Consider the following 18,827-nt stretch of genomic DNA (forward strand, 5'->3'; position numbering starts at 1 on the left):
GCAGGAATAATTTGGAGACAATTATAAATGAACCACGGGCTATTTAAGCACCTCGGAGGCAGTGAAGTGTGCCTCCCGCACAGAGGGGGATGCTGAGATGATGCAACCAGAGGAGGGGACAGAGGATCATCCGGCTGCTGCCAACACAGAGGGGCTGACATCTGAAACCGATGCTGCCTGCTGTCTAAAGTTGTGGATTAGTGAAGTCTTAGAGACTTCAAATGAACGTTCATCGGATATTTATCAGTCTGTCAAACGGAAAAATTAGGAGAACCGCAGGTATGTACATATTATCAATTTACTGACACAACGCTGCCTTTTTGCCGGCTACGCTAACATTATTAGCCAAACCATAGCATTAGCAGCTGTAGGTTTGCTATTGCTTAGTGACAGTTGAGGTAAAATGACTGACTAAAAAAAAATACACTAGCCAACTCTAAAGCTACGGTAAGTCCGCAGAATCGCTTTGTTCTTTTTGTTTGTTTTAAATAGCAAGGTGAATGTTGTTTTAGCCCTCAAACCAGATTTTGGTCTTCTGTCAAGGTAGAAAAAATCATTTGGACCTATGCTATGAATTATTTCAAAATAAGTGTTAGTGATGTGTTGCCTATAGCTCCAAATCTATGTGTTTAAAACGGGGACTGCTGACCGAAACTTTATTCTTAATTAAATGTAGTTCACGTATAACCGTAACAATGTCTTTGCGTCTTTGTCACGTTAGACATCTTTTGTTATTCTCGGTAATGGTTTTAACAGTTCTGTGATGCAGTTGGACATACTTTTAGTTTGGCTATTACTCAAAGCAACCTTTTTGACCCTATGGGCACGCTACAGACAACTTACACTCTGTAGGTTATTGTAAATAACTTTCCATCTGGCTGTAAATAGTAAAAATAATTACATCTATCTATCTATGCTATTTCACTATAGGTTTAAATCATTTGCCTGAATCGCAGTTTTAGTATGTATATTGTAGTTTCAGTAAACTTTGTTCTGTCTGCGTAACTAGCGGTGCCTTTGTTTTGAAAGCGTATGGCCATACAGGAAGTGAAATTACTGAAATTCTCTGCGTGTCTGACCCTACAGCTAACTAGCTAGCTAGGTTATCTCCTTGTTTTTAAGTTGCCATTTGTTCCCTAACATGATCGTACTGACGGTTGATTACTCCATGTAGTATGGCAGCTGTCTGTATTCAAACACTTTGGTTGCCAAAGTATGTGCTTGGGTAGTTGAATGACACATTTGTTAGGGCTGATGCTAGCCGTGGTGCTGCTAAGGTGTAGCCCAGAACAAAGTAAATTTGCCATCCCCCTGACAAGAGTCAATAGCAAAGTGATGTTGCAGCTTGTCGGTATGTTTTGGCTGGCCAAGCGACGCACCAACGCAGAGCTGTGGTGTCTTGCTAAATCACCCCGTTTGTCGCTAATTCGATTCATTTTAGAGTCATACTTTTTAACCAATGATAACCACAGATGTTTCCCAACTTTCCTGGAACTGCTTGGAAAGAGCAATATGTCACGGCCCACTCTCTAAATCAGTGTCCGGGAGATAGATTTGGACTTATGAGATATTACTTCTTGGCTCTGCCTGATCATAACTGTGCTTTTACAAAAAAAATCTTTGGGAAAACTCTTCAGTCTTGGAAACTTTGTCCCCAAGAGGCATTGATCAAAAGGGGGAAAAAAGTGCATTTCCAAAGCAAACTGTTTGGTCAGGAAGACTTGAATATATTTAATACATGTAATAATGTAATTTGTTACCATTCTAGGCAACTAAACTCTTCCAAATAGTGTGCTAATGAAGTAGAAGTTGATTAAAAGACGATTTACAAACACACCATAGTTTAATATAAATATAACTAATGTGGAGTTTCTTGCATCTACAGCATGCCAAAGAGATGAATATGCTGATCCGTAATTTCTAAGAACATATTGGCATAGTATTGATAGTCCTCATTTGACTGAAGGCTGCATCATAACAAGGGAGTTGTTTAATTGCGCTCCAGGTGTGTATATTAATTCATATATTGGTTGATGAAATTCAAGGTTTGACAGTGTCTGCTCTGTCTCAGGCAGACTGGTGCCTGCTTGTCTTTGTACACACAGTCACTGCTGTAGGGTTTACTTTTTCTTTTACTGGAGACGCCACCACAGGAAGCTGATGTTATGGGAAGGAAGTACCTCCCTGCAGTTAAAGCATGAATAAGGAAGGGGAGCAGAGGAGGGGTATTAATGAGTTACTAGACCACTGCTTACCCCCACCTTCTTCTCCTCTCAGACAGTTTCTTCTGTGTCCTCTGTCTTGCATTTTGTTCAGCTGTCTCTAAAAGAACACACAGGCACACTTGTTCTTTTATCAACCTTGGATCAGATCCATTGCAGTCAGTACAAAACTGTATCTACCTGCACTTTATGGCTGTCTCAAACATACAATAACAGGACCATGTTCTGGTCAGTGCTGCTCCTCGTTCTGTATCTATAGTCTTTGTGCAGTAGGTATAGTCTTGTATAGTCTCTGTGCTGTGTGTATAGTCTGCACAGTTCTTGTGCACTATGTTTAATCCTGTGCATTAGCTATAGTCTTGCAATGGTTTCCACTATGTACAGTGTTGTATTTAATTTCTAGTGTAGCACCTGGTCCGTGGAAGAACACTGTCTTGTTTCACTGTTCACTATTACTGTAAACAGCTGAAATGACAATTTAAAAAAACCCTCTTGACTCTTGAAATGCAGTAGCTCTGTTTAATTTCAATCAGGACAGATTTCACTGGCTAGTGAGGAGCAGCTTATATTTTGCAGCACAGTTTTGCACATGTAAATATGTTGACAGCCTCCTTCCTCTCATAGCACTGTCTTACTGATGGACAGTACTGATGGAATAGGAAAAACTGTTACATTTGAAATAATCACGTCCTTGTGGTTGCTTATATTTTGTAGATTCTGTATATCAGTCCAGCAATCACTCCTCCTCGCTAAGTAGATTAATGCAGTCGGCAATTAATCACCTTGACTAATATTAATGAAGTGCCTGCTAGCAGCAGACACACTTGATGGGCTTACCTTTTCATTCCTGTGTTGGGTATCAAAGATTTTTGCTAAACAACAATCCATCATGATGTCATAAAGAGTCTGCCCAATAATAATAAAATCAGTATCAGTATCACAGAAACAGCATTGTTTTGTTACAATGTGATTCATCACAGATTTGGGGGCAGAGGTTGGCCTAGAGGTTGGAGAAGCGGCTTGTGATTGGAAGGTCGCTGGTTCGATTCCCCCACTGGACGGGCAGGAAAAATTTGAGTATGGTGGAGTGATAATGTCCCCACCCCCCATTAGCTGACTGATGTGCCCTTGAGCAATTCACTTAACCCCCAATATATGCTGCTGTTTCAATCACTGATGGGTTAAATGCAGAGAAGTAATTTCCCAGCTTGAGATTAGTAAAGTAACTTAAAAAAAAAAAAAGATGCCAAAGACTGTAAAGAACAGTAGTGTAAGAAGAACAGCTTGTTTAGACTTAAATTCCCAAACTGAACCGAGTTTTACAGAACAGTGTGCATAAATGTTTAATTATTGAATCGTTGTTTTCAAAATCATACACACACACAAATCTTTTTGCAGCCGATATGCAATCATTTTACAAAGGGGAGAGAGTGAAAACGCTGAAAAAAAAACGCTGCCCTATTTAGCTGCACTTTCGGTCCCCAGCCGGTGATCTCTTGTCTGTTCACATCCAATGAAAAGGGCTGAACTCTAGCTAGCAGCTCTCTGTTTCGGACATCTGCTTTGACACGCATTTGGCTTTTCAGAAAATGGACTAGTTGTTGAGTGCACGTGTCTTATGGATCGGTACATGCATACACATGCAGGACCGTTAACTACAAAGATAGATAAGGTTGGGAAGTAATATCAAGAAGGGTTGTGAGGTATTACAGCAAGCCAAGTCCTATTGATTTGTCCTGTGTCTTATGCTGGAGAAGTTACTTGCTTATTGGCGTATAGTGCAAGTTTAGCAGCTTCAGTGGTGCTGATACATATTGTGCTGATATTTCGTAATGTCCAAAATGTTTGTGTTCTTAAAAAAAAAAAAAAGGTACACACAGTGGGACTGTGGGAATGCAAGCAAAGGCAGACTGAAAGACAACAAAAGCTTTCCAGATGACTATTTCTGGCTTAACTGCATATATTATTTAAAATGAAAAGACAAAAGACACTGAGTGGAGAAATGTGCATGGTGTAAACCCAGGGTTAATATTCTAATTCTGAGGTTGCAAATGCAGAACACAACGTGCTTTAGTATTCAGGTCCAGTCAGACTCCTCGTAACTCTTCCTTAAGCCTGGGGCTATGTGTTGCTTTGGATTGGTTATTTGAGTTAGGTGTAGCTAAATGCTTATCACCACCATCACTGGCGGCCAATGTTAAAATAATAGAAATTGTAGTAAATAATAAAAGAAAAAATATTGTCTCTGTGAGAAAAATGAGTCAGTTTAAGGACTGTGTGCACTGGAAGTGGAAGATTTGGAGCAGGATGACGGATAAAGTGCCAAGGGAACACAGCTGAAATCTATTAGAAAAGCATTTGCAGCAAAGCGCAGTTGTGGTTTAGTAGCAGGTTCTTTTTGATACTCTGGAAGAATCAGGTTGTGCATTCAAAGACTCAGTGAAAGGTTTCAGTCCGTGGATTGTCCAAACATTTGTACTCCTACTACAACACATTGGTTCTGTGTAAAGTTTCAGGTTTTCCGCTGATATGTTTTTTATATTTATTTCTATATCCAAACAACAAACTTCTGCTTAGGAAAACAAGAGATCACTGACTCAGAGATTGATTGTGTCTGGATTTCCTGTGAACAATAAATAATGTTGGCTTACTATTTCCTCTTTAGAGCCATAGTGCAAAAAGAACCTCAAGACTAAATCCAAATCTGTGCTAAAGTACTTACTCCAACTGTGTCCAAAATCACAATTCTTGCTATTGTGGCATCAAGTCAGGTTTGCCTCACACCTTCAGGCAACATGTGCACAGACCTGTGTTTTATACAAATTTTTCTTTGTGTTTGTAGCCAATTTCAACACCTTGTTCACTGCCAAATGAACACCATTTATTGGCAAAAATGCAACAGATAACTGTTAGGTACGTCATACCAAACAGAGAGAATATTTTTATATCCCCTAATTCAGCACACGTTTTGAAATGAAGCTCACACAATCATTCTCAAGAATTTGCCCCCATTAAAATGTGATTATGTTTCTGATTTGTCTAGTTGTTAAAACAGAGCTATGGTGAATGTGAACTGGTATGAGTACATCTTGCACAAACATGGCACTAAATGATTTCCTGGCAGTGCAAAATGAAATCCAGTACATCACACATCGGTTGCACAGTAACAGACCCACATTTTTGCCTCACAAAATATTTCACTTTGATCTGTGAAGAGTCTATTTTTCCTTTTTTGGCTCTGATGATTATCCTGTTCGGAGCTACTAAGGTTCTGTCTTGCAGATCTTTGTCTGTGCTAACAAGTACATTGTAGATTCCCACAAATAAATAGACATGGGAAGCAGCAACCACCCACACAGATTTGTCAGTGTCATCATTGTTGCAGCTGACATTGACATGAACTGACTGAACTATTACAAACACCATCTAGAGCCACTAGAGAGCCATCTAGTGGAGATACAAGTTGTTTTTTAAAAATCCTTGATTTCAGTGTTTATCTGGCATTCCTGTATCCTGGGTGGTCCTCTACAGCTGTCCTAACAGCTACCAAATGTAGCTGCAGGAAGGACAAAATGATTCAAATTACCACACAAGTGTCTATGTATCCAGATGTAAATATAAATAAACATTCTTAAAATGCAATATTTACATTAACTATAAGGATCAGCAGAATCTGCAAAATTATCCACTATCTCCCAAACTCCACCTATTTGGAATAAATTTGAAATTACAGAGACTGACGAAGAGAAACACATTTTCTCGAAGTGGTCTGCTTTTCAGTGTGGTCTCAGTATTTTTTTTTTTTTTTAGCGTTTAGGGAATAGTGTCTGTGGAAAGAATTTCTCTTCATGGAAAACTGGAGCTATCACTCTGCGAGCTGACATACATTACCTTTCTCCTCCCTCCTCTTGTGCACAGATTGAGCTGTAAATGTATTGGCATCAGAGAGCTCAGTATGAAGAAGTCGGTCCGGCCAGTGGTGAGTAAAGTGAGCGGGGATCGAGGGAAGGCAGAGGCCACGGCTACCACTGGGACTGGAAAGCCTGCAACCAAGACTGGCACTTCAGCGTCTCTCTCTAAGGTATGTGAAGGACCAGTCAGAACTGATTAATCATACTGGCAATTGGACTCTAGTTTATTGTTTGTGTTCGTTTTTTGTTGAATTTGTAATATTTTTCTGTTTGCAGGTGAAAAGCAATGATGATGATCTTGTAACAGCTATGGCTGGTGGGAATCCTACATCAAGTAATGCTGTTACCAAGGCCAAGAGGACTGCCTCCATTGGGACTTCTGCTAGCAACCTAGACAGCAAGCCAAAGACAACATCAGGTATATCTAATATCTTATGCCTAGATATTCATTTTATCTATTGTACTGAAATGTAAGGATGACTTTTTATTACGTCTTACCAGGTACTTCATCCAAGCGTACAACATCTTCAATTTCCAAGGAGCCAAATTCATCACGGGATCGCCTTAGGACATCCAGGACCTCAGCCAATAAGAAGCAGCTGGCGTCTGGGACTGTAGCTGGGGATGTGGCCTCTGGGAAGCGTTCTCGCAGCCAAGTCCTGGCAGAGTCTGAGGTCCGTATGAGCAAATCTAAATCAGACGGCCAGATCAGTGATAAGGTAGCTTTGGAGGCCAAAGTGAAAGACCTGTTGGGTTTGGCTAAAAGCAAAGATGTGGAGATCCTTCATCTGCGCAGTGAGTTGAGAGACATGAGGGCACAGCTTGGTTTGGGAGGGAATGAATCACCGCCACAGGAAGCAGCTGAGGAGGAAGAGAAGCCCCATGTTTCAGCCATCACAGCAGCTGATGTGGAGTCCACTCTGATTCTCTTACAAGAGCAGAACCAGGCCATCAGAGAGGAGCTCAACCTGCTTAAGAGTGAGAACCGAATGCTAAAAGATCGGCTCAATGCGCTGGGCTTCTCTTTGGAGCAGAGATTGGATGGTTCTGACAAGCTGTTCAGCTACGCCTCCCTGAGCCCGGACTTGGCTGCAAGCAGTGGGCAGAGTGATGGTGGGGGAACGGGTACGCTGGCCTCCTCAGTGGAAGGATCAGCCCCTGGTTCACTGGAGGATCTGCTCACGGGACACCAGCATGGAGGCTCTGCAGACAACCTCGACAGTGAATCTAGTGAGGTCTACCAAGCCGTCACATCCAGTGATGATGCTCTGGACGCCCCCTCTGGAGCTTCCTCATCATCTGAGTCAGAATGCGCACCCAGCAGAGAGCGCTCGCGGAGGGGCAGCAGTGGCAACGCCAGCGAGGTGTCTGTGGCCTGTCTGACGGAGCGCATACACCAGATGGAAGAGAACCAGCACAGCACTGCCGAGGAGCTCCAGGCCACATTACAGGAGCTGGCTGACCTGCAACAAATTACCCAGGAGCTCAACGGAGAGAATGAGCGGTTAGGGGAAGAAAAGGTGATCCTCATGGACTCCCTGTGCCAGCAGAGTGACAAGCTTGAGCTCTATGGTCGACAGATTGAGTACCTGCGATCCCTGCTGGATGAGCATCACATATCGTACGTGCTAGAGGAGGACATCAAGAGTGGCCGCTACATGGAGCTGGAGCAGCGCTACGCAGACTTGGCAGATAATGCCCGCTTTGAGAGAGAGCAGCTGCTGGGGGTTCAGCAGCACCTGTCCAATACACTGAAGATGGCTGAGCAGGACAACGCCGAGGCCCAGGAGATGATTGGAGCACTGAAGGAGAGAAACCACCAGATGGAGCGCATCATGGAGTCGGAGAGACAGGGTCGAGCTGCCATGGCGGCCGCACTTGAGGAGTACAAGACGGCCGTGAGCAATGACCAGGCGGAGCTGAGCCGCTGCAGAGCACAGCTGGACCAGGAGAGGCAGAGGGTGGCCGAGCTGTACTCTCTTCATACAGCGGGGGACAAAAATGACATCTGCCAGCTGCTGGAAGGAGTACGTCTGGGGAAAGAAGAGGCTGAGGCCAAGGCGGCAAAGTTGCAGGAGGACCTTGAACAAACCCACAGTGACCTCACCCGGATGCAGGAGACATTTAGTAAGGTTAGTTAAAACTTGTGGATGATTTTGAGATCTAAAATTGAGACAGCGTGTGGGGCATCAATTACCCAAAGCTATAACATGCTAAATTGTTATGGTTGATCTACATGAAACTTAAATATAGAGTGCAAGAACTCAGGCAAGAGTTTTTGGGTCAAAATGAGTGGCAAATGGCCACTATTGTCTATGGACCAAAACAGAGCAGATTTTACCTTTTGAAAACACAAATTCAGCAGTCAGGTCTCCATTGTCTACCTTTAGCAAGTGGTGGCACATGCTCTTTGTTTGTATCTCTCCAATGTAATAACCGGCAGAGGATGTGCCGATGTGTACACAATACGTCTCTATAAATGATACGAGTATGACACTGCTGCAACGGTGTTGCACATTAGTCAGTTAATTGTCTCATTGCTTGTTAATTAAGTGAAAAATTCCCTCTTCCTGTATGTGCAGCTGGACAGGGAATACAGAGACTTCCAGGAGCAGGTGCAGCAGCAGATGGCCGAGCAGGAGCGCACGCTGGAGAAGCAGCGGGTGGATCTACAGGAGAAAGAGACTGAGATCGCAGACATGAAGGAAACCATCTTTGAGCTGGAGGATGAGGTGGAGCAGCACCGAGCTCTCAAACTCCATGACAACCTCATCATCACAGACCTAGAGAGTAAGTGGGCAAGCAGTCATCATTTAAGACATCTTGTGTGAAAGCAAAACCAACATCTACATCAAGATAGCCGGTTTGATTAACAGCTTATCATAGGGCCATATCTCAAAAGTCGTAATCTTCTGCCATCAAGCATTTGTCAAACTTCTTCTAACTGTGGCAATGCAGACTAACAGTAGTAAGATATGTGTGGTTTTGAGTCTGTTCAGTGATCTGTTGGTGTCAGTGTCTCCATCATGTTCTCACCTCCTGCTTCAGACTCTGTGAAGAAGCTGCAGGACCAGAAGCATGACATGGAGAGAGAGATAAAGATTCTTCACCGCAGACTGAGGGTAAGATTGCACAAAAGGGGTGCTGGGCAACGTGCTGCAAACGCTCTTCTGTCATATGATTCACAGACAGTATAGTTTATAAAGTCACTTTGACATCATAATGTTTTCTGTCCTTTATTCCACACCGTAACTCTGGAACAGAATCACAGATTGTCATCGTATGTCACATTTGATCAGATACTGAATTGGTGACACTGAACTTGGGTGTCGGCCTTGAAACAGCGCTGATTGAAGAGATCTTCTGTGCTGCTGGGTTGATCATATGTGTGAAGCAGCCATGTTTTAGGATTTCTAGCTTCTTTGCAGCAACAACCACATTTAGAGCATTGTATTCCACCGCAAGCTCAGTGGTTTTGATGATACTGAGCTTCATGTTATTGTTGCACCGTCTGACGAAGTGCTCTTTGAGTCACTTTATATATTTTATGATTCTTGATGAACATGGATGTAAACTGCAACTTGGCTTGTGCAAAGTAAGTTAGTAAATTTCCTAGCAGTGGAGCAAGTGATGATGTATAATGTCCAAGGTGTCATCCTGAATGACAAACACACACAGAGAATTATTCAAACAACCTGAAAAAGCTCTGACAAACCCATTGTGTGTTACTTGCACACCATCAGAGAGCGGACCGACAAATATACCAACTGACTGGTGAACATGTTGGAGCATTTAGTAGCTAAAAAGTAAGCCAAATGTATGTGTTTCTCAAGAGTTGGTGGAGACAAAAGACTGGCTAGAAGGAGAGTGATTGTTGAACATTCACCAGGTAGCCAGAAACATGGCTCTAAATGATTGTTCATATTTCTGCACGTCTACAGGCTGTGTTAGATAAGTGACTGGCCATTAATATGCAGTTTGTTCCATTTCCAAGCGACAAATCATTGCCAAATTATTAATACTGCTTTAATGATGCAATGTATCATTTAGCCTAATTAAAGTTCAACTCAACATGTGTTTGTGTGTATGTGCAGGAGGAGTCGATGGAGTGGCGTCAATTCCAGGCTGATCTGCAGACGGCCGTTGTCATTGCTAATGACATCAAATCCGAAGCACAGGAGGAGATCGGAGATTTGCGGCGTCGGCTGCAGGAAGCCCAGGAGAAGAATGAGAAGCTGAGCAAAGAGCTGGACGAGGTCAAGAGCCGCAAGTAAGACCCACAGCGAGAGCGACGTTTGAGGGAGCTCCAGTGGTCATGCTTACATTGTCTATCTTCAATTTGTAAACAAAACGAACAGGATTTAACTTTGTTTATTTGATCATGATTCTGGATGCTTAGTTGCAGTGTTTGAATTTATTTATCTTTGGATGAATCCCACAGTTGAAAAATTTCCTTTACAGACGGAAATGATTAATTTTCAGTTACAATTTTGCCTCCACAAGATGATTGAGCCATTGTTGAACCGTACCATAGAAAGAGACACTACAGCAGCTGTGAGTGTACACGCTGAGTAGAGTACTGTGTGTTTCCCAGGCAGGACGAGGAGAGAGGCAGAGTGTATAACTACATGAACGCAGTGGAGAGGGACCTGGCCGCTCTCAGACAGGGCATGGGTCTCAGCCGGCGATCCTCCACCTCCTCTGAGCCCTCCCCCACTGTCAAAACGCTCATCAAGAGCTTTGACAGTGCCTCACAAGGTACATCATAAGATGCTTCACATTCTTCACTTTAATATGTTGCTGCTTATTTTAATAAGAAAACTGGATATTCCCAAACGATTTCCTAGTTTGCACACTTGTTTGACAATGCATTAAAATAGTTGATGTTTTGTCTTTGTACCCCATTGCTCTTAGTATAGTCATAGAATCCTATCTTTGTTTTTAGTTTTTTTGTGAAAGGATTATCACAGAAAACTGTTTAATGTATTTATTTACATGTGTGGACCAGGGCTAAACTCAGCTGTATGTGCTGCTTTCTTTGCACTGTACTTAGGTCCACCTTCCAACGGTGCCTCTGTGACTCCGACAGCCTCGGCTACCCCGCTGCCCCGCACCCCCCTCAGCCCCAGTCCCATGAAAACCCCTCCGGCAGCTGCTGTTTCACCCATACAGGTACAAGAACAAAGGTTTACACCAGTGTTGCCATTTAATGCATTTTAGTGGTTAGCCAGGAACTGTCTGATGTCTTTCCTTGCTTCACTGGGAAATATTAAAAAACTGTTGACGAGGACAGAATGCAAGATTTAGTTTGCAACAATATTCTTGCAAACAAAGTTCTTGCAAATCTAAAAGGGCAGAAAACTCTTCAATATAAAAAAACCTGTTGGTTTGGTTTTGCATTTTGTGCTGTTTAGCTAATTTTACTGAAATGTTGTTCAGAAATTTGAGAGTGACCAACTGTGTCAGTGACTCTGCAAGCCTTCCCTGCTCACTCCCTGAAGAATTTTCTCAACCAGTGAAGTCAGGAAAATTAGGAGATTTTCTTTCACCTTTTTGCTGTGTTAAAAGTGTTGGCTTGTGTGTATATTTTTCATTGTGCTCTTCTTAACCAGGATCACAGAATTTGAGGTAACAGGACTGTTAATGCAGTTAGCTGTTTTCTTTGTTTTTACCATTTCAGAGACACTCCATAAGTGGGTCCATGTCGGCAGCCAAGCCGCTATCCTCCCTGAGTGATAAGAGGCCCAGTTACACAGACATCACCATGCCAGGTGAGGCAGCTTTCACAGTTTTTTCTGTGTTTTGTGTCAATAATGATGTGTAGAAGTGTAGTTGCAAAAAGCAGAGCAATTTGCTGTTACAGTATGAGTCAGACACAGGTGTTCTTTGTCCTCTGCGTTACCTCTGTTACAGTAAACCATCATAATGTTTGACTAGAGTGGGCTTTTTCCTCTCTCATGAGAAATGACTTGGAAGCTTTTCCTCAGAATCCTGGAGTTAGTACTAGTTTACTATATGCTGACTTCATGTTTTGGTTAATCAAAAGTGGCTGATAAGAAGGAAATACTGACGCACCACATACTGTAGAATTTCCCTCTGTTCATTCTCACCAGTAAAGAGTTCAAGTGTTTCATGTGAACGTGCAGATTTGACCATAGCCTCTAGTGGTCCATTTAGCTTTTTCTGATTTATTGTTTTCTTGCCGGATGAGGCAGCCTTGTTTGCTGGTATTTCCTGAACTCAGAGGATCTGGAATGTTTCCCTTTACTGGCCCTGTTACATAATATTTCACGCGAAGTCCCTTATAGAAACACTGTACGAGATGTGACATTAATGCTGTGATCCATCCATAGCTGAGCACCTTCTCAGGGGAGCGTCGGCTAGCCGACCTCCGTCTGCCCTCCAGAGGGTCTCCAACATGGACTCCACCAAAGCAATCTCAGGTTAGACATGCTAGTTGAATTACATAAATTTATTATTAACTCTAATTAACTCTAACTCTAATTAACTCAATCAGTAGTTTTTGAGTCCATAACTGTCTTCCCTGTCCTCAGCAGTGTCCCGCCGGAGCAATGAGGAGATAAAAAGGGACATGTCTGCTTCAGATGGTGCCTCCTCCACCTCCCTGATGGCTATGAGTGCTGCCTCCTCCCCACTCTCACTGTCCTCCTCCTCCCCCACCGCTTCCATCACCCCCACAGCACGCAGCCGCCTAAGGTACCTCTTGGGGCACTGAGTCATCTGTAAAAGTGGGTTGGGTTATTTGCCTACAATCCAACAAATGTGCTCGCGCTACCTGTTTAAAGTCTCTGTTTTCATTATTGCAAATGATTTTAACCCAGTTCCCAGTGTGACATCTCCTCTCCATACTTTAGCCCATGACAGCTTTTGTAGTTCTTTAGGCAAACATGTTTACCATAAAGTCTGTTTGCCTTACTGACACAGTAAATCGTTTTAAAACTGTGCAATGTCTCTTCTGTTGGTCTGTCACAGAGAAGAGAGAAAGGACCCGCTGTCAGCACTGGCCAGAGAGTACGGGGGCTCCAAGAGAAACGCTCTGCTAAAGTGGTGCCAGAAGAAGACTGAGGGTTATCAGGTAACTTCATATCCTGTCACTGGTACCAGTGATACCAGCTGATCTGAAGATAAATAGCCTCAAGAGATGTCATTGAAGTCAGCTTCAGCTGGGGCTGAAGACTTCAAGTGTGAAAATAAGAAATAGCTAGCTGTGTTATGCTAGCTGCTAGCATAACACACCTAAATCACCCTCTGATATGCTGGCAGTCTACCGTTGCATTGTGGGTAATGTAGACACCTGGTGACAACACATTGACAAGAACACAGTGCACAGAATAGAAAAGGTTCTTTTTCATTGATTTTTAATTACTTATCATAATTAGAACTTGTTATTTTTGTCATTAGACCAGTACCTATTGGCATGAGGCCAACAATTTTTATGGCTGGCTAGTGAGGAAAATATTCATCTTTAAGCCTGTTTGCTGAACTGTACCTGAGCATCACTGAATCTTTATCAGCTCTTTGACCTGTAACTATAAGTTGGGTGGTTTTTCTTTTTTGAGAACAAGCCGACAATGACTTTTGTCTTGCTGATGTATTTTGTGTGGATGGCAGCAAAACGTTTTTAAATTGAACTAGTGGCAATGGGAATTGTTAGCAAAAACTTAATACGGCTCTGACGTGGTGTCAGGAGAGTGAGCAGTAAACAGCAAGTGTGATGGCAAATACAATTTAAATTAACAGTAAAGCTGAATGCTGAGTCATTTTCTGCGTATCCGTCATTCTAAGATAAGCAATAAAAACCCAGCACAGGTATGGCAGACCCCACTGCAAGCAATCAAAACTACAAAATATAAAGGTAATCTACATACATTAAAGGCCCATCTTAGAAAAAGATCGCTGACCACAAGCATATCAAAAACAGGAGTTGATCTCATGAAAATCTTGGATTTTGTGGGGTGTTTCTTTTGCCTAGACTTTCCTTGTCGGTTCAGTGCAGCATGATGATGTCATTGATTGACTCCAATCTAAACCTTAACATGTGTAGAGACAATAAACATCCCAGCAACAACCTAGAAATTGCTGTCACTGAAGTGACGGTCAGCAGGTCTGTTAAGAGTCGCTTGCTATATTATAGTGATGTTTACTCCTTTTTAACTGATGTAGGTTATGGTTTCCATGCACCTTAGGTCTTCTCCAGGAAGTGTGCGACATTTAACACATCCTGTATGTTATCTGCCTGACAAAATCACGAGGCTTTCGCTGAATCACTGGGTAGGAAGGACGCTTGACCAATGCCTAAACTCAGTTGTTGTTTGAAATTAGATTTACAGACCCTGCGGATGTCAGACGACAGCTCATGGTGGAAAAGATAGATGAGCTGTGTTGTCCCTCTGTTATCAGGTCGAGCTCTTCTCTGTGGTTAAATCATTTTAAATAGTTCCATGACAGCTGAATTTATTGTGACCATTATATTGTTGCAAGTGATGGTGAAAGTCTGTAATGCACAGTGGCTGGCAGTGACATTCATTTCCTGTGATAAAATGTTGTGCCCTCTTAGCCCGGATAAGCTAAGAAATTGTTTTTTCATCGATTTCTTTTCTTTTCTCTCTTCCTTTTTTTTTGTCCTGAACTGTAACGGTGCAGTTGAGTTAAACCAAAGTTTAAGGGAATGGTGGCCTTGTTTTTCAGAACATTGATATCACAAACTTCAGCAGCAGCTGGAATGATGGTCTGGCCTTCTGCGCTGTGCTCCACACATACCTGCCTGCACACATCCCCTACCAGGAGCTCACCAGCCTGGAGAAGGCAAGTAGAGAAAGTCCTGATGTTCAAGCCATCATCAGTGCATCATTACAGCTTTAGTTCTCACTGATGCTGTTCGATGTAATGGTCCACTGTGAGTGACTTTGACTTTCTCTTCTTCTCTCAGAGGAGAAACTTCACCTTAGCTTTCCAGGCAGCAGAGAGTGTGGGCATCAAATGCACTTTGGTAAGCTTTATACCAGTATCAACTTACTTCCTAAAAATAAATGACAATTAAACTAAAAAAAAAAAAGAAATCTATCTAGACACAAGTTTGGGTCAGATTTGAAATGCTGAAATTTGGACTTATAGTTTGTTTTTTTAAGTTCTGTTTTTCCGCTCTATTCTGACATGCGCTCCTAACTCTTAGTATGACCTGTGAAGTTGTATGTTTAATCAGTGATATTGTTAACTTAGCATGAAAACTGGATACAGGTGGGGCAGCGAGTCTGGCTCTGTCTAGTGGTAACAAGATCAGCCTGCACAGCAACAGTACAAAATCTAGCCCTGTGATATAGCCTGGCAACCTCGCAGCAATGACAGGAAGTCTCTGCGTGTGGCCCATAAATTGTCCAGCACTTAACTCTCAACTTGTCATTGTTTTTTTTTACTTTGGTTTTTGTGTGATTAAACAAATGACATACAGTATGTCAAGACAGATAGATAGATGTATAGGTACTTTATTCTTTATTCTTTTGTTCTTTATTATTATACTTTACTCATGAAATTTACAAATTCCAGCAATACCCACAGACTTAAAAGATAAAAAGGCATGCAATAAATGCTAATAATAAAGCATAGTAAACAAAGATTAAAAACTTCTGTACAAAGCAGAATGTACCAATTTCTGAACTGTAATGGTGCTGGTTGGTGGATTTTGTTACCTTTGGACAGAAGCAGACTAACTGTTTCCCCGTTTGCAGTTTTTATGCTAAGCAAAGTTCAGTGGCTGCTGAACTTAGCTTCATATTCACCATACAAACATGAGAGTGCAAGAAAGACTTTTCCTACAACTGTATGTTGAGGCTGTGTTGTTAAGGCTGTCAGGTCTGTTTCTTGTTTGACTGTGGACGTAATTAAAGAAATAATTTGTTAGTCAAGGTTCGCACAGTAAATTTCTTCTGGAGCTTTTAGCCACAATGTGTGTGCGTTATTAGTGGATGGAGTTTGCAGAGTTATTATGGGGAAGTTTCCTTTGTTTCCATGTACACACAAAAAATGAATTAAACAATGTGTGTCTCTGTTTCAGGACATAAATGAGATGGTGCACACAGAGAGGCCGGACTGGCAGAGTGTCATGACTTATGTCACAGCCATCTACAAGTACTTTGAGACCTGACTTCACCGTCTCACCCATTCTGCTCGTGCAGCACGATCAGAGCCACGCAAGCTAGCCCCCTGACCACCTGTCCCCCACACCACAGCAACATCCAGTCACGCTGCATGTTGATCCTGAGTATTTAGCAACACTAAAGGCGGACCAGAACCTCACTGGTCACACACAGCTCCTCCATCCTCCCAGCGCAGCAATGAAGGTGCTTTGTGTAGAGTCATAATCCAAGGGCTTGTAATGTCTACTGTCACACTTGTAAGCCATGAGAAGTAACTCTTATGAAAGCCTGGTGAGCCAAGTATGAACTGAGCAGCAATGAAAGGTCAAAGAAACCAAGTCTCAGTGCCTTTTACATGGCTGTTAATGGCAAATAATATTCCTGGGGAATGGGGGGAATTCTCACAGATTTGGCTTTCTTTGGAAGTTGTTGTCATAAACTGACATGTATTTTCTTTTGTTGGTTGTGAATATTTGGTGGAAGACATCAGCATCTCCAGAACAACAAACCAAAACTCGGTGATGTTGGAATTCCCCCCAAAGTCCTGAAAATTCCCTCTGAAAGGAATTCAGACAGACTCAGCCCCTTTGCACCAAGTCTTCCAGACGTTATAGTACGATACAGATGCCTCAGTTTCAATAGATCAAGTGCCTGTGTGAGTTTTGATGCAGGAGGCCGGGACTTGAGCTCTCTCTATGGGCCAGTCCTCCACAGAAGCAGTGTCTTGTCACTACAGTTTGTAAAGCTAAACACTTGAGGAGTGGTTGCCAAATATATTTCAGAGCCTTTTGATTGTTGATTCCTGGCTTATTGACCATCAGCTGCTGCAGACAGCATCTAGTCATGTGTGGCAGTTTGCTTTTCAAATACAGAAATATGCTATGTTCTGCAACACTACTACACATTTTGTTAAACCACACTAACACTCATTCATTCACTAATATTCATTTGATGTGTGTGAGTTGAACACTGAACTGTATAATGTGAGTGTTTTCATTTTGTTGGGCCTGCATTTGCCATCTTGCACTGCTTGACTTATTTCATTAGGCACATACAGCACACGGCATCGTTTCATCATAACCAAAATATGAATGAGTGGCATTTAGTGTGTTTTGATAGCTCGCAGAGCCTTAAAACTTTATCAGCCTGAGGGTTTAATTAGAAAATCTGTGTCTCACCCAGGAACTTTATGCTGGGAAAGTTTGCTCTAGTTTTTGGAAACCATCAGAGACACATTCATAGGTGAAGACACACTTTAGTAGGTCAGTGCAGCATCCCATTAAAGATATAGTTTAAGTCTGGAAACAGTGAAGCACGGTTTTCTCTGCAGGTGACAAAACCCACCTAGCAACACCTCTAAAGCTCCCTAATTGATATATCTCAGACAGTCAGCGAAGACTGTAGTCTTTACAGTTTTATGTTCAAATTAAACAAGATACAACATGTTAATTAGTGAGCTTTAGAAGTGCTGGTAGACAGATTTGTTACCTTTTTTGCTGTTTGTCCCCGTTTCCACTCTCTATGCTAAGCTAAGCTAAGCTAATAAACTGCAGGCTCTAGCTCCATATTTAGCCTCCAGACGTGAGGACACGACATTGTCCGTCTGCTCATCAAACATATGACAAGAAAGCAAATAAGCACTTATGAAAATGTCAAACTTTAATATCAAATCAAATCAAATGTTGCAAAACTATTTTGCACATAAATGACAAACTATGGACATTTCACGGCACCATTGACCTATTTTGTGTGTTAATACTCATGATGTGTTAGAACACTAGTTATTTAAATTCCTACTATGACTAACTGTTACCATAGAGATACTTTGTGGCACACGTCATTTAAATTGTCTGGTTTCTGTCAGCAACGTTAGTGTTGATGGTAACACTAAAGTCCTGCTATTTAGTATTTATACGCATTAATAAATGGTTTACAACACACCTAGTAGGACTTTTAAGTGTTTACTAATGTGTGATATTTGTCAGTAATTATAACTTCTATCAAGACACCTTTTCTGTCATTACAACTGTGTTTTATTATGTTGCCATTCATTTTTTTCATTTACAGCAGCCACATGTGGGCACCCACAGCAGGCTCTAGTCACTTACAGATACATTAACAAACACTTTGTCTGCTTACAGCTGCATCACAGTGTGTTCTAAACCATTTATTAAAGGCTTATTTAGGCCTGCTGCTTACAAATGATAAAGAGACGGGACTCGGTGTAATGCTGTGTGACTGCTGTGTGTTTGTTGTGCCTCAGCATACGAAGTTTGCTGTATTTATTTGCATGGTTTCCAATCTTGTAGTGAACTCATTGCTTTATTTGTGTGTGTGTGAATTTATTACACATTTGGTAAGTAGCTGCACTGAGATAAGCTGTTTTTTTTTCTTTGTTTATTTTATTTTTCTCCCACACTAATAACTGTGATATTTCAAACTGCGGTTATCTTTCCTCACCAGGCGTGTGTCACAGTGTGGAAATAGTTTCTAAAACAATGTTGTTCTTGTTCGTGCCTCTTGAGGAACAGTGATGGTCA

General features: G+C 42.0%; 1 protein-coding gene and 1 long non-coding RNA gene across 3 annotated transcripts in view; both read left to right on the plus strand.

Moving 5' to 3' along the window:
• Positions 1-18,827, plus strand: part of LOC124057782 — a 1,110,263-nt gene that overhangs the window by 672,255 nt on the left and 419,181 nt on the right. The window lies entirely within an intron of this gene.
• specc1la (sperm antigen with calponin homology and coiled-coil domains 1-like a) lies at positions 57-17,967 on the plus strand. 2 transcript variants are annotated; one of them, XM_046386234.1, is made up of 16 exons: positions 57-279; positions 6,141-6,303; positions 6,410-6,551; positions 6,635-8,265; positions 8,716-8,923; positions 9,182-9,255; positions 10,228-10,403; positions 10,728-10,891; positions 11,187-11,305; positions 11,814-11,904; positions 12,487-12,576; positions 12,688-12,850; positions 13,127-13,229; positions 14,843-14,959; positions 15,084-15,143; positions 16,206-17,967. In XM_046386234.1, exons 2-16 carry the CDS (start codon positions 6,178-6,180, stop codon positions 16,293-16,295), a joined length of 3,354 nt encoding a protein of 1,117 aa, XP_046242190.1. In that variant the 5' UTR covers positions 57-279; positions 6,141-6,177; the 3' UTR covers positions 16,296-17,967. The 2 variants fall into 2 exon arrangements, with proteins under 2 accessions (XP_046242190.1, XP_046242191.1); XM_046386235.1 differs by having other exon boundaries at positions 12,691-12,850.

This window comes from Scatophagus argus, chromosome 4 (genome assembly GCF_020382885.2).
Source record: "Scatophagus argus isolate fScaArg1 chromosome 4, fScaArg1.pri, whole genome shotgun sequence".
In the NCBI taxonomy this organism is placed as follows: Eukaryota; Metazoa; Chordata; class Actinopteri; family Scatophagidae; genus Scatophagus; species Scatophagus argus.

Excerpts from the sequence above, each read along its gene's own strand:
- specc1la (XM_046386234.1), top strand. The coding sequence starts at position 6,178 with ATGAAGAAGTCGGTCCGGCCAGTGGTGAGTAAAGTGAGCGGGGATCGA. Across the intron at positions 8,924-9,181 it reads CATCATCACAGACCTAGAGA|ACTCTGTGAAGAAGCTGCAG; the intron begins GTAAGTGGGCAA and ends CTCCTGCTTCAG. Across the intron at positions 11,306-11,813 it reads CTGCTGTTTCACCCATACAG|AGACACTCCATAAGTGGGTC; the intron begins GTACAAGAACAA and ends TTACCATTTCAG.